We start from the raw sequence: 25097 nt of genomic DNA on the forward strand, positions 1-25097 counted from the left end.
GACCTTTTCTTTTCTTTCCTTCCCTCCCCCAGCCTCCATCAACGGCACCGCCTCCATCCGAGGTTTCTCCAACTCCTCCATCCCCACCCTCAGTTCCATCGACGACCTCGGACTCCTCCTTCGAACCCCCCACGGACTCGGACTCGGTCTCCCCATCAACTCCTCCCAGACCAACCCCAACCCCACCTCCCCTTCTGCTTCCTCTCCTCCTCTTTCCTCCTCTGCTTTCCCAGCTTTTAGAGCCTGGGGGAACCCTCTCTCGAGGAAGAGCTCGGCCAACAAACGAGCTTCGAAAGGACAAGGACTTTATCCTCATCACGCGTCGAGTCCTTCGGAAGGAGGAGCGGCCATGTTCGCTTCGTCGTCGTCCTCACCTTTCGATGGGACCAGTCCTGGAGGGATCTCGCATCGGGATTATCATCATCCTCATCGGTATCAGGATTCGACGAACTCGACCGTGACGACGACGAACGATCCGAAGGATGGAATCCCACCGTTCTTCTCCTCGAACCACCGCTCAACAGCCTCAACCTCCTACTCCACCAGTACCCAACAACCACCTCTCGGACCAACCTTCCACATCACCTCCCCTTCCCCAGCTCCCACTCCTCCTCCCTCCGCCCAAAAACTCTCCCACAACAACCACCACCACCCGAACCCGACCTCGTTCTCCTCGTCCCCTTACCACCTCGCTCAAGTCAGGACCTCGCCATCCCGCCTCTCGATGACGATCGACCGGTCCGAGAGCGGCGAAGGAAGTCGGACGGGAGAGTCCTCGAGCAGGAGGAGCAGCAGCAGCTGTTTCCTCGAGGAGGAACAGCAGCAACACGGTGGGTTGGATGGGATCGAGAGGAGGGTGAATGAGCTGGCTTTGGGAGGTGGTGGAAGTGGGACGGAGAGGAGGGCGTTGAGTGAGGGGAGGACGTTTGGTGGTGGGAACGGTGAAGAAGAGGACGGGAAGAGGAAGAGGGTCTTGCCTTCGATCTTGGAGATTTCAAAGAGGGAGGGGAACAGGAACTGTGTGGATTGCGGGAGGCCTAGTGAGTGCTTTTTTTTTCTCTCTCTTCCTGCGCCGGTGGTGCAATTCGGGACGGGTTGGTGGGTGGGAGGAGAGAGGGAAGGAAGATGCGACGAGACGAGACGAGACGGAAACTGACGCGTCTTTCTTTCTTCTTCTTCGTTTTGCGTGTTTCTAAAAGATCCTCGATGGGCGACGATAGCGATTCATGATGCTCGGTTGGTTGGGTTCATGTGTATCGAGTGTGAGTTTTTTTTTTCCCGTTTGTCTTCATCGATTCGGCGCTTTCGCTCTCCCGTCTCAGCCCTCGAGCTGAATCGCCATCTCTCCATTCGCTTCTTCACCTGCTTTTAAAACAGGCTCGGGAGTCCATCGGAGTTTAGGATCTCACATCTCCAAAGTTCGAAGTACGTTAAGTTTCGCCGTTTTCTCTCTTTTTTTCGACGCTGGTCGACTTCTCGTCATCGCTGACCTCTTTTCCTCCTCCTCCTCCTCCTCCTCCTCCTCCTCCTTGCTTACTTTCTCTTTCACACACAGGCGTCGACCTCGACAACTGGAAGGACGAGGATATCCTAGCTGCTGATCGGACAGGGTGAGCTCTCGCTCTCGTTCTCCCTCCCTTTCCCCTTCTCCCTCCTCGTCCGCTGACTTCGACCTTTGCCCCTCCCTTCCCTTTTTTCGCCCGTGGATGATCAGAAACACCTACCTCAACTCCATCTGGGAAACCCAACCTCCAGAGCCGGAGGAGAGGGCCAAGTTCGTTCCTTCTCTCCTTCCGTCGTGCGTCGTCGTTGTCGTTGACGTTCTTCTCGTTCGATCCGAAACAGTATGAAGGCGTTCATCCAGTCGAAATATGTGAGGACCCCCTCCGCTCTTTTTCTTCTTCCTCTTCTGGTTATGGAGGTAATCGGAAACTGACTCGGTTTTCGCACTTCGTTTTACGCCAAAGGTCGACGGACGATGGAGGAGTGCTTGAGCGAGAGTTGCTCGGTTCGAAGAAGCGGAGGTTGTCTCTACCCTACTTTACGATTTAGCTGTTGCTTTGCTGGGGGTTAGTGGTTCTAATATCATGACTTGATGATTTCGGAATCACCTTGAACCAAAGGAACGACGAAAGTTCCAAGTCTCGACGCGTCCTCGACCCGACCCTCTTTTTGTCTTGAACTCTCTCTCTCTTGCTCCTCGTTTCTTCCGACCAAGAAAGAGAGAAAATCATAACCTAACATAACATAACGAACGAAACCCAAACCACCCAAAAATAAGTCAGAAAGCGAAACAGACAGACGAGTCTACTTGGTCGAGAGTCGGGTCGACGATCTAGTCTAGACTACGGGACGAGGATCTCCTCCTTCCACTCGTGCGCCTGGTAATCGAGTCTCCAGGACGTCCTCCTGTTGGGGATCGCGGAGAGTTCGACGTAGTCGATGTGATGAGGGGCGATCAGGACCTGAGGAAGAAAAGAAAGGGAACAGGGAAGGAGAGAGAGAAAGAGAGAGTTAGCCTTGGAGGTCTGGACCGGCGGGCTGAAACTTCGTGAGAGTTCCAGGGAGTCGAGACAAGGAAGGGAAGGAGAGAGACGAACGAGGGCAAAGTTCTGGTAGGCGAACTTGATCTGTTCTCTTTGGACTTCGTCTTTGGCGTTCTGTGGAGCGACGGAGAGGGAGAGTGAGCGTTCAAGAACGAACGAGAGATGGAGGGAAGCGGAGGGACGGGACGAAGGAAGCTCACCTCCAGCGTAGGCAACGTCTCTGGCCAATCCTTGCCATCCTCGTAGCTGTCCATCCTCGATCCTGGAGCTCTCGTCCTAGCGAAACTAGCTCTCAAATGCCCGCTCATCTTCTTCCACAGCGCCTTCCTCAGCAGATCCAAATCCGATCCGTGAGGTTCATCTCCGGTGGAAACGACCCTGGCTGAACCTTCGACTCTGATCTGAGAGTTCTCTGAAGGGAACCACCACGAGACCGAGACCGAGGGCGAGACGGAAGCGATCTGGGACGCTTTGGAGGATCGGATGTCGGTCGTGGAGACAAAGAGGGGGATGGCAGGGAGGGAAGGAGGAGAGGAGGAGGAGAGCGAAGGGGAGGGAGGAGCGGACCGTCGAGGGAGATGGAATTGACGGTGGACGACGGATCGAGTGGTTGGAGAGCCGGAGGAGGTGAGCGTAGAGAGCGATTGAGCTGGGAGAAGGGCAAAGATGGAGAAGAGCAAAAGGAAGAGAGGAAGAAGAGGGATCAGAGAAGAGAGATCGGCCGAGTCGGAGAAGCAAAGGAAGAGAAAGCTCACTCGTTTCTCTGGGATATTTTTCAACGAGATCCTGAATGATCTTGAACCAAGGTGGTGTAGCAGACATGGTCGGAAAAAAGTTGTTTGGGGGGAGGAAAGGAAGGAGATGGGAGTTCGAGGGGAAAGGAAAGGTCAGCTCTCTCTCTCTCTCTTGCTTTCTTTCTCCGCCACCTCCAACCATCACCTCACGTCGTCTTCGACAGGAATCTGGCTCTTCTCGACCTTCTCCAGCTCAGCATACATCCCTGTTTCTCTTCACCCATCCACTTAAAAATCCTCCATCTTCCCTGCGAATCGGCCGACTCCCCTCCCTGGCTCCCCTCCTTCGCGCGAGCTCTCTCTCCTTCCTCCTCCCCTTCGACAAACCATCGCCTTCTCCTTCCCTTCCCATCTCCTTCTAGCTCTCAAAACTTTCACCCAGCTCTACATCCACCCCTCATCTTCCTTACCCACCCTCTGTTGGACTCTCTTTCCCTCGAAGCTCCTCGATAATGAGCTCGAACAACGGCACCAACCGAATCTTCGACCAGTGAGCTTCCCTCTCCTCTCCCTCTCTCTCTGTCTTCGTCTCGTCCTACCAAGATTCTCACCGCCGTGTTTTTCGATACCTCGCTTGTATTCCTACCAGAGCTATGAAATCGTCGGCTTCGAATCCGGACCTCAGAGGGAGCTCCAAGGCAGCAGCAGGGAGGAGCGGTTCGAACGGCTCTGGGACGGTCAAGGATCTGTCCAGCATGAGAGGAGAGAACTCGTTGGAGTCTCTACAACCAACAACCTTTGGAGTGAACAGAGGATCAAAGAGGTCAGTAGCTTCTCTGCGGGTTGTGGTCTTTGGGGCGAAGGGAAGGAGGGAGTCGCATTCTCTCGAGCTCAACGTCGGAGCTCCTTCTCTCAAGGAAGGTCGTTCGTTTCGTGGGCTGACAGATATATCTTGCTTGCGATCTGAACCTCCACCAGGAACGATGATCAAGGACTTGTATCTACGCCGAACGCAGATGCTTCTGGCTCTAGCTGGTCGAGGTGAGGCTTCTTTCCCTCCCTTGCGAGCTTTCGTGAGCTCGTCAACTCCTCCTGAACTCTCCCTTCGTTCTTTCTTTCCATCCTCCTCGTTAGGCGCTCGGATCAACCTGCTTCTGCTGCATCTGGATCGAAGATTAGGGCTGCCACCAACTCGAAGTACGTACCGACGACGAAAGCTTTCCCTCCCCAACCCTTTCTGCGCGTCCTTCGTTCCTCCTCTTCGAGAGCTTACTTCTCCCACATTCACCTACTTGTCGCCCGCTCACCCACAGGAACGAAGTCACTTGGGCAGGAGTCCCAGTTCCTATCTCCAAGCCTACGGCCCCTAAGCCTTCTGTGAGTCGTCCCCTTTTTCATTCTTCCTTGCTCGTTCGAACCGTCCACTGAACCGTTCTCTCACCTTCCCTCCCCTTCCTTCAATCAACAGCACTACGGATCTGGATACCCTCCAAGATCATCTGCCGTCGCAAGTCCCTACACCCTTGGTCGGGACACTCTCAACAAGAAGAAACCCGTCGCCTCTTCCCCTCAGGTCAACTCGAATCGCCCTCCTGCTCAGCACCGGAACGGTGCTGGTGTCTTCTCGAAACTGCCTGCGGTCGTTATTGATCCCCAGTGGGGTATGGGACGGGGTGAGAGCCTGAGAGTGAACGGGCAGGATTGGTTGAACGATCTGGATTCTATGTCGGGTACGTCCAACCTGTTTTGAGATTCATTCGAGGACGCTTTGTTTTTCTCTTGCTCAACGGTTTGATGGTTGACTTTTCGTATAGGACCTTCGCCGAGTCGACAAGGACCAAATCACTCAGAACCGAGACCATCTGGATCGACTTCGCATCGACAGTCTCAAGCTTCTTCTTCTCGTGAGTCAAACGGCGACGCTCCCTTTTTCCCTCGACTCCTTTGCGAACGCTCATCGACCTCTTGTTCCTCTCCCTCAAGGCCTATCGACGTCTCACGGAACGACCTCAGCAGCATCGAAATCTACGAAACCTGTCTCTCTAGGTAAGAGTCTTCTTTCGAGCGCTTCGTTTCTGAGGGACTCGAGACTGACGACCTTCTCCTCGTTCGCCTCGCGTCTCTTCAGATCAGCAGGTCGAGGTCACCGTCTCTTCGTCCGACTCGGAGGATGCCCCTCTCAAGCCTCCTCCTCCACCCAAGAACGCCACCGCTGGTCCCTCGAATCCGAAAAGGACATCCACCGGAGCAGGGATCATCGACCGTCACAAGGCGAAACGACACGAGGTCGAGCGTCCCCTTCCACCGCCTACGAGAACGAAACCGTCTCAGGAAGTCCTGTCTATCTCATCGGACGAGGAGGACGACATCCAGGAGTTCACTACGGAAGAGGTAGCCACGATGCATTCAACGTCTGGTCGACAGGCTACGATCGTGGGAGGTCAACCCGGTCCTTCTCCTGCTCCGTCTCGTCGGCAACCTCGACCCCGTTCACCATCCATCCCAGAAGCAGGACCCTCTCAGTCGAAGCATCCTAGTCCAATGGATCAGTACTCGGTTCAGACATCTCGTCCACCACTTCCATCCTTCAAGAAGAAGGAGAAGGCTCAGCTGAAAGGAGAGACGGACGACGACGACGCTCCCGCTCCTGCTGCTTCGACTTCGACGACTGGAGCGGTCAAGAGGAAGGTTACCGATCAGCCGCTTCCGATGAGGCCTGTTTCTGGGATGATGGGAGGTTTGACGAAGAAGATGAAGGGGAAAGAGGTACGTTCGTTTGACCTCGTCGCGTCGTTTCTTCGAAGACTGATCCAACCGTCCTTCTGGTTTCCTCCCCCCCTCCCTCTCAGGGTCAGATGATTGTGTCGCCTTCCGGGAAGCCCAAGTCGACGTCCACATCATCTACGAGGAAGCCACCCGTCGCAAGGGGAGAGCCAGGGCACAAGACGTTCCCCGTCCACGAGTGGTGGAAGGGATTCTCCAAGCAAAGCAGTCGGACGAACCTCCAGATCGGAGGAGGGATGTTCAAGATCGGTGCTGGGAAGAACGACGGGGAACTCAGTCTTCCTTTTCCTCAGATCCTTCGGATGCGAGTGAGTTGGAGAACGTCGTCTGGCTTCGGTTTTTCTCTCTCGTCTTCGCTGACCTTTGTTCTTTCTACAGGCCTCGAGCCAAGAACCTTTCCTCGTCTCTTTGGAGCTTAGCGATGATGGAGATAGGGACAAGATCATATCACCTGCTCAGTGTACGCAAGCTTTCCTTCCTCCTTGCGATTCGTTCCGCTGACGAGACTCTCCCTCCTCTTCTTCTCTTTCTTCTTCTTCATTTTCAGCCACGACCAAGCACGACTATGCCAAAAAGTGCATCACCTTCCACTTCAGTCCTCACAAGTCCGACGAACTTCTCACCTTTCTTCAACACGAGTTCTCCCTCGACCGCACATCCATCGTCTACATCGAGATCGAGTGAGTCTGCCTTCCAGCCCATCGTCCCCTACCTCTACAGCTCTCTTTTCGAGGACTATTTGGCTGACCATACTCTACTTCTTCTCATTCGCTTGCTGTAGCCAGGACGAGTCCGACCTGCTCTACGACGTTCTTCGAAAATCATCGAAACCCAAACCGAGGGCGGTCACGTCTGCTACTCATCCCTTCTCTGCCTCGTCTGCCTCGGTGCCGTCGTGAGTCTCCTCCCTTTCTTTCCGCACGGTTCTTGCTCTGAACAAATTTTCTTTTTCGCTGGCTTTCCCAGTGGTCCGAGTACGAGACACACGACGAGATCCTCCACTGGTGCTGCTACCGTTCACGACATCGATGGATCCGACGACGAACCCGAACTCGTCGTACCGAGACCGAAGGCTCGACCTCCTCGTCCGCCTTGTGTGAACCCTACGGAAGTGTGAGTCTCGTTTCCTTCCCTCTCGTAGTCTCTGGCGATCTCGAGTTCTGACTCCGTTAGATCTTTCCCTCTCCCTCTCCCTTTTCTCGTCTCAGCATGGCGACTTGGCCGTTGACGGGCAAGGGTCAGTTTGACATCACCAAGGGAGATTATCATCGTACGCTGGACGACGTCGAGTTCCTCAACGACACGATGATCGAGTACGGTTTGAGGTGAGCTCGTTTTCGAGTTTTTTTCGACGCGTTGCCGACCTCAGCTGATCCGTTCCCTTTCTTCTCGTCCCTCCCTTCCCCAGATCCGCTCTTGCCGAAGCGATCAAGACGATGCCGGAGCTCGCCGATGATGTGCACATCTTCAGTACCTTCCTTTATACCAAACTCAGCAACAAGAAGTGAGTCCCTTCCTGTTCCCTTCTCTCTCGTTCGTTCGACTGACGCGTCTTTCGCCTCGTCTTCTCGAACCGCCAGGAAAGCCAAGGACGGAGGAGATCCCTGGGAGGTTGTTGCTCGTTGGACTCGGAAGTTCGACATCTTCTCGAAGAAGTTCTTGATCGTTCCCATCAACGAAGAGTGAGTCGAATCGTTCTTTCTTTTCTTCCTCCCTCCTCCTCTTCGTCTCTTCTTCCCTCGCTGACCTTTTTCGCTCTTCTCCTTTCAGTTTCCACTGGTACCTCGCCATTATCGTCAACCCGGGAGCCGTCCTTCGTCCTCCCGAAGTCAAGATCCCTCCCGAACCTACCACGACGACTCGGAGCCGAAACTCGAGCGGCGGATCTCACATCGACGTCGACGCTCCTCCCTCCTCGCATTCATCGCCAGGTTCACCCCCAGGAGAGCTTCAACCCGAGAACGCTGAGGCAGGTCCTTCGAACTCGAGACCGGACAAGGAGATCGAGGAGGTCGAACAGGCTCTTACGACCTCGAACGAGAGGAGTCCCCGAGACGACGACGACGTTGGAGAGAGGGTTGATCGTCCAGTTCAACGCCAGCTCGATGACGTTCACATGCAGGAGGTGGAAGGGAACGTTCGGAACCTGTCTCTCGAGAGGACTGCTGCTGGGGACGACGACGTCGAGATGAAGGAATCGAACGGGGAGGAGCCTCGTCAGACAGGATCGGACGAGAAGCCTATCGACTCGACTGCTCCCTTAGACTCGTCGACTCAACCGAGTGCTGAGAAGAGTGCTACTACATCGTCCGAGCAGTGAGTATCTTCTCTCTGTTCTTCTCGCTCTTCTTGCGTCTTGGGGCTGACCGGCTTCTCGTTCTCTTTCCCGCGTCGTCGCAGCGGATACATCTTCACCCTCGACTCTCTCGGAAGTGCTCATCCTGCCGCTGGGAAGCTCCTCAACCGGTATCTCGCTTCGGAAGCCAGAGACAGGAAGAAGCTCCCCTTCGAGCCGACTCCCCTCGCGACGAAGAAGCTCGACGTGAGTCGATTCGAAGCATCGTCGTTTTCTCTCGAAAACTCAGAACTGACCTCGTCTCCTTTTTTTCTTTTTCTCGTAGGTCCCCACCCAACCTGACTACAGTAGCTGTGGTGTCTACATGATCCACTACGTCGAATGCCTCTTTCGAGATCCAGGGGGAGTCGTTGCTTTTGGTGGTCTCGTGAGTTCAACTTGACTTTGTTTTTCTTCCTTTCCTTTCCTTTAAGCTGACTCGATCTCTTCTTTCTCTCCTTCTCGTGTATATCCCTCAGGACTCTCGTTCCAGGCTCGTGGCTCAGAAACGAGATGTTCTCTGGAGGAAGAGCGAACTCCCCGACGCCAGGAAGCGACTGAAGGAGAGCGTCGACGGTCTCGTCGAAGCCTGGAAGCTCAAACGGCTCGAGGAAGGATCGTCGTCGGATCAAGCGAAGCCTCCCGTCGTTGGCGAAGCAGTCGGATCGGTCGCTCCCAAACCCTCAGAGGAGCAGTCCCTCGGCGTCGCTCCGGAACCTCAGCCTCCCCAGTCTCAGCCTCAGCCTCAGCCTCAGCTTCAGCTTCAGCCGTCGACCTCGATCTCTACCTCTGCGACAGCCCCGCCGCGGAACGATCAGGAGCAGGCGCAGGAGCAGGAACCGCCCTCCCAACCTTTCGACAAAGGAAAGGGTCGAGAAGTTCCCCTTAGCATGGACGGCTACCAGGTCGCTTCGTCTTCCACCAAAGGACCCAACCCCTTCGGGAAATCGACCGAAACCCCTACCAGATCACCTAATCCTTTCGGTCGAGATCCAGCTCCCGTCGTTCAAGCTCCCGTCGTTGTCCCTTCGAACGGATCCGCCACCTTCCACTTCGGTGCGAATCCTCCGCCTTCCCAACCCATCGCTCCTCCCCCTCCCCCTCAACCCCTTCCCTCTCCACCGGCGTCCCAATCATACGCAGAGTCTCAGGAACGGAAGCTTCTGGATGTGGAACCCGTCGACGAGGAGTACGACGAGATCGACTCGTCAGAGTCAGAGTCGGAGGATCACCGACCACCGCAGGAGCGGAAGCTCGACCAGGAGGAAGGAGCTGCTGAGGATTTCCCTCATGGCCAGCTCGAGGCCCGAGAGAAGGATCGGGAGAAGGAGTTGGAGCGGTTGGTGAGCAGGAACAGTTCGTCAGGCGCGTCCAACACGACGGATCCTCCGATCCAACCAGTCTCTCGCCCACCTTCCCCTCCTCCTCTCCCTGCCCTCCCTCCGATCGACGATCAAGCCTCCTCCTCCCACCTCCCCCCTCCGACGTTCCGAGGAGTCGCTCCGACGGTCTCTCAGCATCTCGAGCCTCCTCGGTCAAGATCCAGCTCTCGACGAAACTCCCCTTCGGTTCCCTCCTCCAAATCCAAATCCAGATCTCCTCTCCCTCAACCCGAAGTCCCCACCAGTCAAGCAAATTTCATCCCTTCCTCTCCACCTCCCGGTATCATCATCCCTCCGTCAGGCCAAGTCAGTCGAACGACGTCCGCACCCTCGGGTCCGTCGCGTCCCAAAGAAGAGCTTGCGCCTCGAAGCTCTTCGGACGTCTACGTCGACGCTCCTCCTCGGCAGAATGGAAACGGAGTCCCTCAAGCCGCAACCAGTCGCTCCTCAGGGAAACGCTCAGCTGGATCGAATCAGGACCTCCAACCGCCGCCGTCGAAGAAACCCAACCTCGACGACTGGCAGAAGGACGGACGGACGTACACCGAGAAGTTCGAGGATCAAGACCCTCTCGCCTCAGCAAATCCTCCTCAAACTCCTCGTCCAGCCTCTCAGCCCTCCAAGACGACCAAGAAGGGAGGGGGATCGAGCTCGAACGCGTTGGAGGTCGGAGGTTCGAGGAAAGGATCCAACAACTCGTCGAACGGATCCAAACCTTCCTCCCAGCAGTCCAGAGTCACACCCTTGAGTCAGACCAGCATTTCCATGGAAGCTCAACCTTCTCACTCGAACGACGACGACGACGAACAGGAGGATGATCCTCTTCATCTCGGGGATGGGCCTTCGACGTCTCCCTACTTTGCTCCCTCTCAGCCGACGAGCAAGAGGAAGTTGGGTCAGGAGTCGATTCCTGAGGAGACGAGGGTGGATGAGGGGGTGGAGAGTGATACTTTGAAGTCGACGAACAAGAAGCGGAAGACCAAGAAGGAGGTGGAGAAGGAGAAGAGGGAGGAGTCGAAGAAGAGGGAGGAAGAGGACAAGCAGAGGACGGAGAAGAGGAAGGAGGAGGCGACGAGGAAGGCGAAGGAGGACGAGATCGATCTTACCGAGGACTGAGGAGGTCGAAGGAGTTGGGGGTTAGGTTTTCCTCTCGTTTCTCGTAGAGGTTGGGTCGTGTCGAGAGGAGGGAGAGAGGAGAGGAGTTTCGTTTTGTTCAGCGTGTTTTCGTCTTCGTTTTCGTTTCTATATCTACCTTTTCTTCTCTCGTACGCTCTTGCTTTTCTCTCAGTTGCTCTCTTTCACTCTGTACTCTCTCACATCGTCTATGCATTTTCTTCGTCTCTCTGCTCCCAGATTTAGAAGAGTCGACGCGAAGGGGGCAGAGAGGGAAAGTGACGAGTTGGACTTGTCCCTCCCTCTCGATCCTCCCTCAACTACTTCAGCCCTTCCCTTCCCTTCCTTCCTCCTCTTTCTCGTTCTTCCACTATGTCGGCCTCCAAGATGAAGATTCTCGCTCTACCACTAGCTCGGATAGGGCCTCCAGGGACAAAACCGTTAATCGTGAGCGAGCTCTTTCCTCCTCTTCCCTCCTCGAAGCTCAACCTGTTCGATCCTGAAACGTCCTCCCTCCCTCCCTTTCCCTCTCTCCTTTGCAGTACTTCCACACTTTCACTCCACCCATCTCTGCTCAACCTGTCAACCACGACGCTGCTCCTAAATCTCGGTTCCGTTTGCTGGTAGAGGAGAGGGCTGGCCTCGTTCCTAACGCACCCTGGCCTTTGCAGCTCACGACGAGAGCGACGACGTTCTGGAACGAGCTCGGACACGCTCCAGAGAAGAGTTGGAAGTTCAAGGCTCACAAGTTTGGAGAGAGGGAGATGGATAGGATAGAGTGAGTACAAGTGTGAATCAGCGAAGGAGCTTTGTGGAGGGAGACTGGAGGGTGGGAGGGAGAGGAGAGGCGGAAGGGAGGACGATCTCTGAAGAGCTGGTGAGCTGATCCAAGCTTGTTTTTCGTATTTTCCAGGTTCGAGGAGTGGAGTTTGAAGGGTTTGGAACGTGGTTTGGTGCCGAAGGGTTTGCTGAGAGCTCCTCAGGTGGAGAACACGGTGGAGGACAAGGAGGTGTCGAGCTCGCAAGGAGGGAAGCCAAAGGAGATTGTGAGTCCGAGTTCAGAGCTCTTCAACTTTTCTCTCTTCTTCTTTTTGAGACCGATTTCTAGTCAGACTAACAGCTCTATGGGCCCTCCTTGTTCTCTCCAGGTCTCGCTGCTCTATCCCAAAGTTGAACCCCCAATAGAACCTCTGCCATCTCTCTCCGCCTTCTTGTCGGACCGTTCGTCCCATCCTGTCTCCTCTCCTCCCTTCTTTTCGATGAGAGTCGAAGCTGAACCTTCCGATTCGCTTTCCTTTCACTCTTCATCCTCGCAGGTAAACCCTACCATGATCGGAAGATGAAGATCTTCTTCTGGTGCTCGCCCTTGACGATCCCCTTCGGTCTGCTGCCTATCGTCCCCAACTTCGCCTTCTTCTTCGTCGCTTGGAGGGCTTGGAGTCACTGGAAGGGTTCGTCCGATCCACTCTCGTCGATCTTTCTATCTCTTTCAAGCTCAAACTGACCAACTTCGACCGACTTTCGTCTTCAAACAGCTCGAAACGCGGCTGAGATCCTCGAGCAGCTCATCGCGTCGGGTCGAATCCAGGAGCGAAACTCGACCGTTCTCGACAAAGCTTACGCTTCCACTAAGCCTCGGGCGATCGGTCAGGGAGAGATCTACCTCACCGAGGTGATGGTGAAGATGATTGTGAAGGGAGAGGGTCTCGGTGAATCGGGGCACGACGAGGTACGCCTTTTCTTGTTGTCTTCGTTGAATCTCCTCGGTTTCTTTCATCTCCGTCTCTTCCTCGTAGGACTGAGTAGGTCTTGCACATCCTACTACTTACTGATCATCTTCCTCTTCTTTTGACTCCCTCTAACAGTTGATGCGAGCTGTCGGACAAGCTCAGCTTCGATTGGAGAAGGCGAAGAAGGACGACCCTTCGACCGTCGCAGAACACGTCGCTGAGAAGGCTAAGGAGCTGGATCCCAAAACGTCGCCGACGGAGGAAGCGAAGAAGGGGAAGACCAAGTAGATATCTACATCTTTAGACGATCTCATCCTACTTATCGGTGTCAGGAGAGGTTGGAGAGGAAGAGGAGGAGAACAGAGGCGAGGCGCGTCAACAACCAAAAGATCAACTTCCTGCTCCTGCTTCTGTGTTCGTCAGATCGTGCTCCAACTTGTCTTGCTAGTGCGCTACAAGCTTATGATTGATTGGCGCATGATTCCGTGCGTGTTTGCCCTCGGAGTGGAGAGTGGTTGAACGAAGTCGGAGGAACGAGAGAAGGCGTTCTAGGTCTGAACTGAATCAGCAGCATCTCCCTCCTCAACCAGCCCCTTTTCGCCGTTGGAAAGCCTGTTGGCAGCTGTCGTTTCTATACCTACGCACCTGGTATGACTTTCAAGCTTCCAGACCTAGAATTGGACGAAGAAAGAAACAACAAAGCAAAACAACGACGGAAGGGGTTCGAGTCGACACGCAGCTGTCCTCTTTGCAGGTTTCTCTCAACGCCAGCTCACCACACTTCTACGACCCCTCCCTCCCTCCCTTCTCCCTCTCTCTTCCTGATTTTTCCATCTCTGGATAGACCGCGGTCTACTCTCTACCCCCGTACCCAACATGCTCAAGAGCAGGAGGCAGGCGAGGCTCACGAACAAGAGCAAGCTCGCCGTTTATCGGGGTGAGCTCGAAGGTTCCGAGCTCTTCTCTCTCGACTCTGAGGAGAACGGCAAGAGCAATCTCAACTCGGACGGAGTGGAAAAGGGAGAAGATCAAGGTGAGCTTTCGATTCCTGTAATTTTTGCCTGGGAAGGACGCGGATGACTCGGCCCAGGGGGGAGGGGAAGAGTGGAGGGAAGGGTGAAGGGGAGGGGTCCTTTTTCTTCCGCGAGCAACAAAGGGCTCTGGGCCCTGTCTTTCCCTCCTTCTTTGCCCTTTTGTTCCTCCCATCCTGCTTTTGTATCTTAGCGACTGGGTGTCCGAGATCCGCCTGCTTGAGCTGATTCCAGATCCGTTTTCACCTTTTCCCCCCGATGTTTTCTTCATCCTCCAGAGCATCATTTACAAGCCGCCATCTCAGCAGCAGCGATCCGAGCGGCCTCATCGCACGTCGTCGTCGCCTCTCCCTCCTCGTCCTCGAATCGATCTTCCACCACCAACCTCAAACCTCCTCCTCCCGTCGCCGAAAATCTCTACCACATTCCTACCCCCGACGCCACTGGAGTCGTCGCCGATTACGCTTCTCTCTACGTCCCTCAGCGATGGACGGATCCGTCGTCGTACGTTCGATTCTCCGACACGGTCGAGGAAACGACGGGAGGTCCCGCTGGTTTGGGATATAGTTACACGCTGGACGAGCGGGACGACGAGTGGTTGAAGAACAACAACCGAGCAGCGAGAGGGGAGGGAACGAGTGCGAGCGGCGCGTCGGTTTCGTCGTCGACGACGAACGGGGTCGGATCCCCAACGGAGGCTGGGAGAGGAACCAGAGGGAAGGGAAAAGACAGGGAGAGGGAGAAGGAGGAGATGGTTGTTCCTGTGATATCGGAGGACGAGTTTGAGCTGGTGATGGCTCTGATGGAACGATGGACGGACGAGAAACTCCCAACTCTTCACACCGTTCGTCCCGCTCTCCCTCTCCTCCAGACTTCTTCTCACGCGTCGCTGTCTTCCTTCTCCTCGAAGCTGACTCTCCTCTTCATCTTTTCTTCTCCAGGACCTCAACCGAATGCCTACCTTCGCCGATATGGAGTCGGTCTTCTCTCATCCCCTCCCACCACCCTTCTTCCCAAACTTCATCGTCCCTCCCGCCGTCCCAGTCCCAGGAATTCTCTGTCGAATGGCCAAGGCCGTCTTCCCTCACTGGAAAGACCGTCGGATCATGGCCGAAGGAAAGAGCATCATCCCTCAACTCAACGTGAGTCGTCGCGTCCAACCTCTAAATCGAGTCGCGTTTCGTGTTTCTCGAATCGCGTCTCCCTCTTCGACTTCCTTCTCCGCGTTTCTTTTCGCTGACTTCGATCTCTTTTATTCTCTTCTTCCCATCTCCTCCTTTAGTACGACGAATCCAACGACGGAGATCCCTACGTCTGCTTCCGACGTCGAGAAGCGAAGCCAGTCAGGAAGACCCGTCGAACGGACTCCCAATCGGTCGACCGTCTCGTTCTCCTCCAGGCCGAACTCCTCAAGGCTCAGCAACTCGCTCTCGACACCCTCGTTCGAGAACGTCGGAAAGCCGAACTCGTCACCTGCGAACGGGAAGCTTGGGATGCGAAGATTCGTCTCATCGAAGTCAAGCGGAAGTACCCAACCGTTGGCCACAAGCCCGAGGACGAGGACATGCTCTTCAAGACGGGGATCGGAGCAGCCAAGAAGCAACGAGTCGAGGGTTCTTACGTCGAGTCTCGACCGGAGAAGCTGTCGAAGTCGGCTCCTGGAGTTGGAGGAGGATCGAGGAAGAGCATGGGAGGGAGGGACAGCGTGTCGAGTCCTGCTCCTGGTCAGGAAGGGAAGGAGAAGAGGGAGCCTGGAGAGAGGACGATGCCGGTGGAGGCTCTGAGAGAGAGGACGCTGGCGATTGCTATGCAGATCGAGCGGGATGTGGCGAGGAAGAGGGAGGGAGATTACCAGTGGGAGGACATGACGGACGTGAGTTCATCTTTCTTTTTCGCTCGACGACTTGTTTTTTCTACTGTCGAACTCGATATCTCTCCAATTCGATACTAACGAGCGCCTATTTTTCCTTCTCTTGCAGGTCGCCTACCAACCTCCACTCGTCTCCGCTCCTATTCGACTTTTCCGACCCCTTCTCCCCGACAACACCTTTCCTCCGACTTCCTCCACCCCTCCCTCTTCCTCGTCTTCCTCCTCTCGGTCCTCCACCCCCGGTCGCACCTCTGCCTTCCGTCTTCGTCGCGGTCGAGGTGGGATCATTCGTCTGGATCGTCGTTCGGAACCTCGAAGCGAGCCTCCTCCTCGACAGCAGCCTCATTGGAGGATGGACCGACGAGACGCTCGAGAAGCTTTGGTCGATAGCCTGTTCGCCGACGAATGGACCTCCCTTCCCTCTACTCGACGGACTAGGATCGAAGAAGACGTGGAGCCGATGGACGGAGTCGTCGAGGCGAAGGAGATGGGAAGCGACGAGTTCGCTCGGAGGATCAGCGAACGGTGGAGATACGACTCGGAGGCTGGGGTCGTTGGAGTTGGGATGGGTTTGAAGGGTTTGGACGGAGAGGAGAGAGTCATCATCGACGACTTCGAGGACAGGTGAGTCGTTTTCGTTCACTCTTTCGTCTTTCGACGCGTCAAACTCCGACTGACTTTGTTTCTTCGTCCTCTTCATCTCTCAGACACATCCGAATCCGAGCCACCCTTCTCAGCGACAACGACAACTCGATCCTCTCCCCCGATAACAGCCATCTCCTCGCCGCAGAACGAGCAGCGGAGGAACCGCCAGAGCGTCCTCCACCCGTCATCCTCGTTCGACCCGCTCCTCTCCCCGCCGCTCCTCCTCGTCGAGTCGACTCAGGTGGACCTCGGCCTCCAGGTCTCGTCGGTCAGCCACCTCCCCTCATGGGAGGTCCGGTTCCAAACGGTCAAGGCCCGATTCCGAACGGAGGTCCTCAGGGGAAGAAGGTTCTCGGTACTCCTCAGCAACAGCAGCAGCAGGCCCAGCAGCGACAGCAGCAGCAACAACAGCGATCCATGGGAGCCAACGGAGCTCGACCTCATCCAGGCCAGCAAGGATCTCCTCCTCTCCCTCATCCGAACGGAATCGCTCGTCCAGGATCGAACGGATACCTCCCGAACGGAATCGACGCCTCCTCCTCTCCCAATCAGTCTCAAGCCGCTCTCCCTCGCGGTGCTCAGCAGCCCTTCTCCAACGGAGGAGGTTTCCCAGAGAACGGGAACGGTCAGCAGCGAGGTCAAGGCCAAGGAGGTCCTCGAAACTCGAACGGAGCCTCAGCCAACTTCAACTTCGACGGAGCAGGAGTCCCGCCTACCAAGGAGCAGATCGCAGCTCTCAAACTTCAGATGGCAGCTTCTCAACGAGCTCAGGCTCAGGCTCAGGCAGCAGCGAACGGGAATCCAGGGTCGCCAAACTTCCCCTTCAACGCTCCCGTCCTCAACCTCAAACCTCCTCCTCCTGGACGGAACCCCAATCCAAACGGAACTCCAGCTCAACAGGCCGCTTGGAGATCTCAGCAGGCGAGGCTCGCTAACGGACAGGTCCCTCAACAAGTCAGGTCGACTTCGACGTCGTCGCCCGTCCCTCCTCACATGAGTCCTCGTCTTCAACACGTCGGTTCGGGTTGATCCTCCCTCCCTCCTTTCGTTCATTCACCTAGTTACAACTCCTTCCCCTAGCTACTTGCTTCCTTCTCCTTCTCACCTTCTACTTCTCGTACTTTTTTTCGCAAGCTGCCTCTTGTTCGTCTTTGCTCGCTCCTCCCACTTTCTCACTTTCTCGCTCTCTCACCGTCCAACGAAATCACGGCCCCCCTCCTCCACTTTGTATTGAGTCCAACCTCCCCAGTTTTTCCCTTGTAGTCGGTCCTTCGCGTCCTTGCCCTCTCCCTTACACCCTCTTCGCTCACGAGTGTCAATTCTGTTTTCGAGTCGTTCACGAGCCAGCCTGCCCCATTTTTTGTATTGAAGTCGTTAGTTCTAGTTTACTGGCGCTGTTGGAGGTGGAAACAAACATATAAAGTCACAAGAGTTTCCGCATTCGTCGAACGAAGGAAGAACAGAAAGGCGAGAGGAAAGGAGGAGGGGTTGAGCGGAGACGAGGAGAGAGAAAGGGAGACGCGTCGGTTTGGGTTTCTTTCGCCCACGAGAAGAAGGAAGAGAGCAGGAGAAGAAAAAAGCTCAACACATATGCTACCAGTGCGTCTATCCAAATCTACCAGGTTAAACACCCGACTTCCTCCTCAGCATCGCCCCAAACTCTCATTTCTCCCTCGTTCTTCTTCGATCCATCTCGACTCCCTTTGACCTGACGACTCGAAAAACGATCACGCCCCTCTAGATGTATCCCAGATGAGCATATCGCTACGTCGAAGAGAGGCGCGTCAGCGAAAGATGGGGAGGAGAGGAAGAAAAGCTCGAACTCACGCGTCTTGAAACCCTCTCACCGACGGGGCAGCAACAACCTCCTCGACACGACGATGACATCCGAGGTGCTATAAAGAAGAGAAAGGCAGACGAAAAACTCAGCTGACGCTGAGAAGAGGGGAAAGGAGAGAGACGAGCGAACCCTCATTCCCACTCGACGACGACACCTTGATCCGTCAGAGTCTTACCCCAGGCGAGGAGACTGAGAGAATGAAGAGCCAGAGTCAGCGAACGAGTAGTTGCCGAGGAAAAAGCGAGGGGAGTCTTACTGCTTCGAGATCGACAAAAATCCCGTCTTGAAAACGACGCGTTCCAGGGAGGGGAAAGCTGCCTTCGTGATTGCCGGAGGAACGGTGGAGTTGACGAAAGAGTCGTGACGGTGATTTTCCTCGCCCAAGTGCTGCCCTACCTCGATCCTCCGGACGGAGACGACTGCTCGATCGAGAGGGCGAAGCTGGACCGGGTGAGGGTTTTGACGCTTCGGCTCCCACGCCAACCAGCCCAGAGTCTCTAGGTTTGGACATAGGTCGAGGCATTCCTCGTAGGAGTTGTCGTCCCAAAAGGGTTGGCTTATAAATCCGAGTTCTTTGACCTTTGAGCCGTGGACGCGGAGGAAAGGACTGAGGGAGGGAGAGCCGGTGGTTTCGACGGAACGAAGGACGGGAAAACTCCAGCGGGAGGTAGCAATCGGGAGGAGAAGATGGTGGTTGGTGAAGGCGGTTCGGAAGGAAATCCTGGTGAGGGAAGGGAAGGTGATGAGGGGGTAGGTGGACGGGTGATGGGGGAACACGACCGCCGATCCGGAGGGCAGGGTGAAGGAGAGGTACTGGAGGGTTTCCGACGAGTATTGGAGGAGGGATATGATCAAGGGGAGAGTATTGGAATCCACTTGAAGGTTTTCAAACGCTCGAAAGGGTCGAGGAGGAGAGGAGAGGAGCTCGGCGAGGACCTGAAGCTCTCCTGATCCCCAGATCCTGTTTGAGCCTCCTCGAAGAACAACGAGGTTTGGGAGAAGCCGAACGAGTCGACACATCTCCCACCACCACAGCTCTCGGGTGGGTTCCTCTTCCGGATCCTCGCGTTCGAAGCGATGAAGCTGTAAGGACCGAACGAGCGATCCGATTCCAGACGGCTGTCTTGACTCGACGAGTTCTCTGAACTTTCCGAGCCCTCTGGAGGAGTAGACGGCGATGCAGGAGTAGAACAGTTTCGATGCTATAGCCTGTAGGAGTTTCAAACCGTTAGAGAAGAAGAGGGACACTGCTGGGAGTGGAACGAAGGGAGAGAAGCTGAGACTGACGTTCGCGTCCTTGGAGACCTGGTGAGAAGAAAGAGCTGGTCAGCTCGAGGTATAGGTTGTATGAAGAGCTGAATGCGAAAGACCGCCTCACCATCATCCATGTGAGCATATCCTGCCGGGCTATCTCCATGAAACAGCATCGAGAGTAGAACTCTCCGGGACGACGGAAGGTGTTGATGCCCTTCTTTGGAACGAGGTCGACGGGTTCGCACCAGTTCAGGCTGAGGATGTTGCCGATGAGGTCCCACGGTAGAGCAGGTGAGCGACGGTGAGTGGGCATGATTTTATGAATGTGTGGGTGGTGGTGGTTGGGGAAGACGGAGCAGAAGAGGGGAGGAAGGAGCACTTTTTCCTTCGAGAGAGAAGAGACGAGCAAACTTCTTACTCGCATAATCTGAAGTCTTCTCGAGACTGGAAGAAGGAGAGTTCCGACGCGTCGTGCAGGGCTGAAGTCTCGATCTCGTCGTCAGGGACCGAAGCCTCTTTTGTTGCTCCCGTCCCTTCTGAAGGTTCAGCAGCAAATCTTCCTCAATCACTCCAACAAACTTTGTACCCCACCCGTTCCCGAGAATTTTCCTGTTGATCCAAAACGGTCCCGATCCTTGTAACCACAAAAAAAACCCTTCCCGCTTGGGGGTTCTCCCGTTTTCCCTCTTTTTTTCTTTCAAAAACCTTTTGCTCTTCATCCTCTCAGGACATTCGTACTACTTCTGTCTACTAATTTACACTCTTTAATCTACCTTTTGTACAACCACCTTCCTTTCGACCTCCTTCGAGAGCGTGGGTGAAAGTTTCGGGGAGGAGGGGTTCGACGATGGACAAGGAAAGGGAGGAGGGAAGGAAAGGGAGGAGACGATGCACAAGGGAAGAGAAAAGTCAGCTCTCCCATAAGGACGTGTTGATCCAACGATGAGAGGGAAAGGAGACTCACCTCTGCTTCGACTTCGACGGCGACTTCCTCTCCTCCAACACCTCCATCAGCGACGAGACCCAGAGGGGATCATGCAGGCAAGCTCCCGTCTCACGGGCCTGTCGCTCGCACAAAGGTTCGAAGTACAACGCCAAATCAGCACTCCTTCCACTCGAGCAGAGCTTTGCTGAGAGAAAGGACATGAGCTGGACGCGACTCACCAACTCAACCTCCTCCCTCGCCGCCGGCGATCCCTCCGCTCCTTCCGACGTCTCCCAACAAATCAACACCACCTGAATCCCCTCCCCATCATCTTCCCAATCCTCCCTCACAGCTCTCACACTGATTTCCCCATCCAACGCCTCAACGTCCTCCTCCAACTGCTCTCGCGTCTGCTCGTCCTGAACGTCCGCTCCGATCACGATCTTGCAACCCTTCAAATCGACCTCGGTTGGCGACGGCATCGCAGCTTCGTGCTCGTTCTCCTTGTCGTTGGGAAGAAGGAACGAGACATGATCCGAGCGCCGCTTCTTGGAGGGAGCGAGGAGGGCTGGGTCGAAGGGTCGTTTCCTGTTCGAGTTGACGAGGGAGGGAGTTGGTGGTGCAGTGGGAGCTGGTTGGGCGAGTCCGATGGCTTGGATCGAGGAGGGGTTGGCCGTTTGGGTGGGTGAAGATCGAAGAGGGGGAGGAGTACAGACGCGTGATGCTTGTCGAGCGAAGAGGAAGGGAGGTTTGATGGAGGAGGACGCGGCGCCGTCTTTGGGTTGGCGAGGAGTTGGATCGCTCGAGGATTGGCTGATAGCGGAAGGGGGTGAGGGAGGAGACTGGAGGAGGTCGAAGGAAGAGGGAGTCCGGGAGGAGACGAGGATCGCTGATGTTTTTCGAAGAGGGGAGGGAGTGGAAAGGCGTCGATGCTGAGCATCGGGTTCCGAGGAGGATTGGGGATTGATTCGGAGAGGGAAAGAAGGTTGAGGTGGAGCTTGAGCTCGAAGCTGAAGAAGAGACTCTTGGGCGTGAGAGCTTCTTCGAGCGAACGAAGAACTGATGTAGCCTTGAGCGATCCCTGTCGACTCCTCCTCCAGCTCGTCCTCCCCAGAACCCTCATCGATCTCCTCGGCGGATTCGATGTTCTTGAACTCCTCCTTGATCCTCGGTTCCTCGAGCTCGTCCATCGTAGGCGAGAGCTCCAGAGCTCGTGCGACACGTTCCAAAGACGGCAACCTTTCAGAGACTTCGGCTCGCTCCTCGAGTTCCTGTACGGCCTCCAGGCGTCGACAATGGTGGGAAGGGAAGACTCGACGTTGACTACTGAGGAAGAAAATCGAAACAGAACGTGATCAGCTCGATTTCGAGAGCGAGGCGAAGGTACAGGCTCGGGATTGAACGAACGTCTTCACGATCTTTTGAGATGGAGAGCAGCGCTGAGAAGCCGAAACGAGAGAAAGAGTCAGTTGACCGCACGGAGATTGGAGAGGAAAGAAGAGGGAGAGATCAACTCACGGTCATCAAAGCATTCTCTTCGTTCCGAGGGAACGACTCTTCCATCGACGCATCGACCAAGAGCTCCTGGGACGAAAGAACATCCGGCTGACCGTTTTCTCCGAGAGAGGGCTGAGCGAACGAGGGATCGAACGATTTCAGTTGGCTGTGAAAGACGAAGACGAGGAGGAGAAGGGATAGGTCAGCTCGGATCCAGATACCATTTACTGAACGCGCAGATGTTCTACTTACCGTGGAGCAGAAGACGAGCCCAGAAGCAGTAAGGAAGCGACGGCTTCGTTTCGATCCGATTCAGCCTGAGAGGGGAAGATAGAGGGACAGAGTGAGCTCATCTCAAGTCGTCGAGGCAACGACGCGTCGAACAGAACGGAACTCACGAGATTCACCGTGAACTCCCATCGATCCCCATCTCCCATCGAACCATCAGTAAAAGCCGAATCCGTACCCGAAGTCTCTGGATCTGCTTAAGAAAGGAGGGAAGAAAAGCGCGTCGATCAGCTTCGAGTCTTCGTGCGGTTCGTCCCCGAGATTGAGAGAGCTCACCTTGGTCGAAACCGCGACGTCTCCACCCAGACCAAGCAGGTTCAGGTTCCCTCTCCTCGTCGTGGATCGAAGGGGAGGACGACTGGTCGTTGGCTGTTGGTGGCGAGGTGCGAAGATGCGAGACACGGAAGTCGACGACTCGATCAGGGGTGAAAGTGAAGCTGGATGAGGGAGTGGGAGTGGGAGTGGGAAGCCGTGTGGGATCGTACGAGATGGGATACGCTGATAATGAAGTTGAAGGGGAAGAAGAAGGTGAAGGTGAGGAGGTCGAAGAGGGGAGTTCGAGTCGAGGACTGGAGGAGAAAAGCTCAGTCAATCAGCTGCGTCGTCGAAGGAACGAGGAAAGTATGGAGCAAACTCACCTTCGAGAGGACAACGAAGAAGAGCCCATGACCTGGTAGGCGAAAGGAAAAAGAAGCGATTGAAGAGTTTAGTACGATGGATTGAGAGGAAAAGACGAAACTCACTTCTCCGCTCGGATTGAAACTCACCGTCGACGAGACCACAGCATCCCTACCCGTAGAAGCAGCCGAGGGAGTTCCGAGACCTACTCCGTGAGCCCTGGATCGATGTCGCTTGAAACGAGAGAAGGAGGGAAGGAGGGACAGAAGGCGAATGGGAAGCGAAACGAGATCAGCCGCGGACTTCATCGAGACGCGTCGCACCTCTCCCCTTCGCTCAACCCTCTCTTCCTCGGACTCACCTTCAGGTTGCCAGATTTAGTAAAGGGTATAGTACATTCGGGGCAAGAAAGACTGCTCTTTGGTCGAGGGTTCGACTTGGTGTAGTAGGGTCCTCTCGTTGTACCCTTCGAGACGACGGCCTTCTTGAGCCTTGAGGGGTTCGCTGTCGGGTTTAGTTTCGTGTTGTAAGGTCCTCTCGTTGTACCCTTCGAGACGATGGACCTCTCGAGCTTTGATCTCTGTCCCTCGAACTACAAAGAAGGCAAAAGCAGAGGGGAGTCAGACTCGTTGAACAAGAGAAGAGCGAGGGAGCGAAGTGGGAGAGTGAACGCACGTCGTCCTCCATCGGAAACTCCCCGGTATCATCAAACATCTTCTCGATGCTCAGATCTGGGTGAGACTCCTTGTGAGTCTTTCGATGATCACATCGCTGTCGCAGGGTTCGGAAGCGAGGTTGGCCTGAGCAAACAACGCATCTCCATCGCTGGACGAAGAACGAAGGAGGGTCAGATTCGAGAGCCTCGGGCGCGTCGAACGGAATCGAGGAGTCTGCTCACAAGTTGGTTCGAACCGATCTTGTGGTCCAGTAGGTCGTGTTCATCCAGATCGGTAGGGGCGTAGAGGCGATCTGCGTTCTCGGAGCAGTCGGAATGGGGACAGGGCTGGACGAGGAAGAAAAAAAGAACGGTCGAGTCTCTCTCGACTTCAGAAAACCTCTGTGCGAAACTTCACAAACCTTCTCTTTGGATCGCTTCTGCTTAATGAGCTCCTGCGGGGAGGCAAGAGCAGAGAACGGATCAGCTCGAGATTGTCCACACGCAAGTGAAGCGAGAACGAGCTCACCTGCTTTTCCTCTCCTGAGAGAGTCTGATAGGCTTCTCGTTCACGTCGACGGTGTTCCTGCAAGGGAAAAAGAACGAGAAGGAGGTGAGTTCGCATCGAGTCGACTGAGTTCGGGCGAGAGAAGAGACTCACAGCTCGTTGTTCCTCGGTCATCAAATCCCATCGAGCTTGACGAGCTTCTCGTTCACGTTGACGGTGTTCCTGCCAGGGAGAAAGAACGAGAAGGAGGTGAGTTCGCATCAAGTCGACTGAGTTCGGGCGAGAGAAGAGACTCACAGCTCGTTGTTCCTCGTTCATGGCGTCGAGCTGAGCTTGACGAGCTTCTCGTTCACGTTGACGGTGTTCCTGCAAGGGAGAAAGAACGAGAAGGAGGTGAGTTCGCATCAAGTCGACTGAGTTCGGGCGAGAGAAGAGACTCACGGCTCGCTGTTCGGAGGTCGTCGAATCCAACCAAGCTCGACGACGAGCAGAACGATCCTGCCGAAATCAATCCGAAGTTAGCGATGCGAAGTTCGAAAGAAGAGACACGGAATTTTCCCACATCAGATTGAGCAAGGGAAGCCTGCGGTGAAAGCGGAAGAGATCAGCTTCATCGAAGGGAGTAGAGAGCGGGAGGGAAGAGCGAACCTTCTGTTCGGCGTCGAGAGTGGAGGAATCCATCTTCCGGAGAGCTGTTGAGATGAAACCCATCAGCGAGTGAGCTTTGAGTGGGTTCTTCGGATAAAGAAGGAAGCTCACCGATGTTACGAGTTCCTGTCGTGTGAAAAAAAGAAGGGATAAGAGGCGTGAGCTCGAGCTCGAAACGACGCGTCGAAACATAAGGAGACGGTCAGACTCACGAGTAGCCATAGCCTTCTCCGTCATGAGTCGATCTGACTGCGAGATGATAGACCCTCGAACGTCGAGCGGCGTCGAAGAGGGCCAGTTGAGGGTTGGAACGAGGTCCGCTCGCTTCGAGACGTGTTGCTTGACGAAGTTGACGAACGTTGGCTTCTCGAGCTCGAGTTCCTGTAGGTTGATCAGAGTGCCACTATCCCTCTCCTCCTTCGCAAGATAACTGACGTGTCGAATGTGTCGTTCCCCAGGTGATGAACCGAAGCCGTCCGGGAGGGTGGGAGGAAACTCCCTGGCGTGGAAGTCGAGGGGACAGTCGTCGTAGGTGAGGTTCCTGGGAGAAAGTTCTCGAATCCAGCCGAGAGAGACATCCTGGAGAGAGCACGGCGGAGGCGGTGGAAGCAAAAGTCAGAACGAAGAGTCGACACGGGAGGAAAGGGGAGGGGAAGGGAGAAGGGGAAAACGAGAGCGAACCGCTTTGGCAACT

The 25097-nt window shown here is 55.2% G+C and overlaps 9 protein-coding genes across 9 annotated transcripts; 6 read left to right on the forward strand and 3 right to left on the reverse strand.

The window, feature by feature from the left end:
• Positions 1-26: 26 nt before the first annotated feature.
• BDY24DRAFT_2136 (ADP-ribosylation factor GTPase-activating protein) lies at positions 27-2110 on the forward strand. Its single transcript, XM_076636526.1, has 7 exons — positions 27-1040; positions 1200-1262; positions 1378-1425; positions 1556-1610; positions 1715-1774; positions 1846-1873; positions 1968-2110. The coding sequence occupies exons 1-7, from the start codon at positions 350-352 to the stop codon at positions 1992-1994; spliced, it is 972 nt and encodes a 323-aa protein (XP_076501040.1). The 5' UTR covers positions 27-349; the 3' UTR covers positions 1995-2110.
• A 107-nt stretch (positions 2111-2217) lies between these two features.
• Positions 2218-3439, reverse strand: BDY24DRAFT_373179 (uncharacterized protein). Its single transcript, XM_076638264.1, has 4 exons — positions 3302-3439; positions 2747-3195; positions 2601-2660; positions 2218-2465 (listed from the first exon to the last, which is right to left on the reverse strand). The coding sequence occupies exons 1-4, from the start codon at positions 3366-3368 to the stop codon at positions 2346-2348; spliced, it is 696 nt and encodes a 231-aa protein (XP_076501041.1). The 5' UTR covers positions 3369-3439; the 3' UTR covers positions 2218-2345.
• Positions 3440-3637: 198 nt separating this feature from the next.
• On the forward strand, positions 3638-4826 carry BDY24DRAFT_2208 (uncharacterized protein). Its single transcript, XM_076636561.1, has 5 exons — positions 3638-3830; positions 3930-4103; positions 4259-4321; positions 4415-4477; positions 4594-4826. The coding sequence occupies exons 1-5, from the start codon at positions 3793-3795 to the stop codon at positions 4706-4708; spliced, it is 453 nt and encodes a 150-aa protein (XP_076501042.1). The 5' UTR covers positions 3638-3792; the 3' UTR covers positions 4709-4826.
• BDY24DRAFT_2254 (uncharacterized protein) lies at positions 4827-6904 on the forward strand. Its single transcript, XM_076636587.1, has 7 exons — positions 4827-5010; positions 5095-5184; positions 5264-5326; positions 5409-6046; positions 6130-6372; positions 6443-6744; positions 6846-6904. Exons 1-6 carry the CDS (start codon positions 4944-4946, stop codon positions 6563-6565), a joined length of 1224 nt encoding a protein of 407 aa, XP_076501043.1. The 5' UTR covers positions 4827-4943; the 3' UTR covers positions 6566-6744; positions 6846-6904.
• A 161-nt stretch (positions 6905-7065) lies between these two features.
• Positions 7066-11166, forward strand: BDY24DRAFT_2288 (uncharacterized protein). Its single transcript, XM_076636620.1, has 8 exons — positions 7066-7177; positions 7238-7389; positions 7473-7568; positions 7645-7746; positions 7835-8380; positions 8465-8606; positions 8686-8787; positions 8879-11166. The coding sequence occupies exons 2-8, from the start codon at positions 7274-7276 to the stop codon at positions 10895-10897; spliced, it is 3123 nt and encodes a 1040-aa protein (XP_076501044.1). The 5' UTR covers positions 7066-7177; positions 7238-7273; the 3' UTR covers positions 10898-11166.
• Positions 11167-11207: 41 nt separating this feature from the next.
• Positions 11208-13000, forward strand: MRX19 (Mrx19p). Its single transcript, XM_076638265.1, has 7 exons — positions 11208-11341; positions 11437-11672; positions 11808-11940; positions 12043-12115; positions 12211-12345; positions 12430-12623; positions 12760-13000. The coding sequence occupies exons 1-7, from the start codon at positions 11267-11269 to the stop codon at positions 12910-12912; spliced, it is 999 nt and encodes a 332-aa protein (XP_076501045.1). The 5' UTR covers positions 11208-11266; the 3' UTR covers positions 12913-13000.
• Positions 13001-13309: 309 nt separating this feature from the next.
• EPL1 (Epl1p) lies at positions 13310-17592 on the forward strand. The gene is made up of 6 exons (XM_076638266.1): positions 13310-13657; positions 13934-14499; positions 14597-14797; positions 14938-15528; positions 15635-16149; positions 16233-17592. The coding sequence occupies exons 1-6, from the start codon at positions 13501-13503 to the stop codon at positions 17197-17199; spliced, it is 2997 nt and encodes a 998-aa protein (XP_076501046.1). The 5' UTR covers positions 13310-13500; the 3' UTR covers positions 17200-17592.
• A 2017-nt stretch (positions 17593-19609) lies between these two features.
• On the reverse strand, positions 19610-21852 carry BDY24DRAFT_373191 (uncharacterized protein). The gene is made up of 4 exons (XM_076638267.1): positions 21708-21852; positions 21597-21628; positions 20229-21515; positions 19610-20067 (listed from the first exon to the last, which is right to left on the reverse strand). Exons 1-4 carry the CDS (start codon positions 21750-21752, stop codon positions 20034-20036), a joined length of 1398 nt encoding a protein of 465 aa, XP_076501047.1. The 5' UTR covers positions 21753-21852; the 3' UTR covers positions 19610-20033.
• A 1177-nt stretch (positions 21853-23029) lies between these two features.
• Positions 23030-24073, reverse strand: BDY24DRAFT_373194 (uncharacterized protein; the record flags this gene model as incomplete). The annotated part of the gene is made up of 6 exons (XM_076638268.1): positions 23030-23184; positions 23268-23417; positions 23491-23702; positions 23777-23833; positions 23909-23977; positions 24053-24073. The coding sequence occupies 5 exons, from the start codon at positions 24071-24073 to the stop codon at positions 23318-23320; spliced, it is 459 nt and encodes a 152-aa protein (XP_076501048.1). The 3' UTR covers positions 23030-23184; positions 23268-23317.
• Between the last annotated feature and the right edge of the window lie 1024 nt (positions 24074-25097).

The sequence above is a fragment of the Mrakia frigida genome, assembly GCF_051309035.1.
Source record: "Mrakia frigida strain ATCC 22029 unplaced genomic scaffold BDY24scaffold_1, whole genome shotgun sequence".
Lineage (NCBI taxonomy): Eukaryota > Fungi > Basidiomycota > Tremellomycetes > Cystofilobasidiales > Mrakiaceae > Mrakia > Mrakia frigida.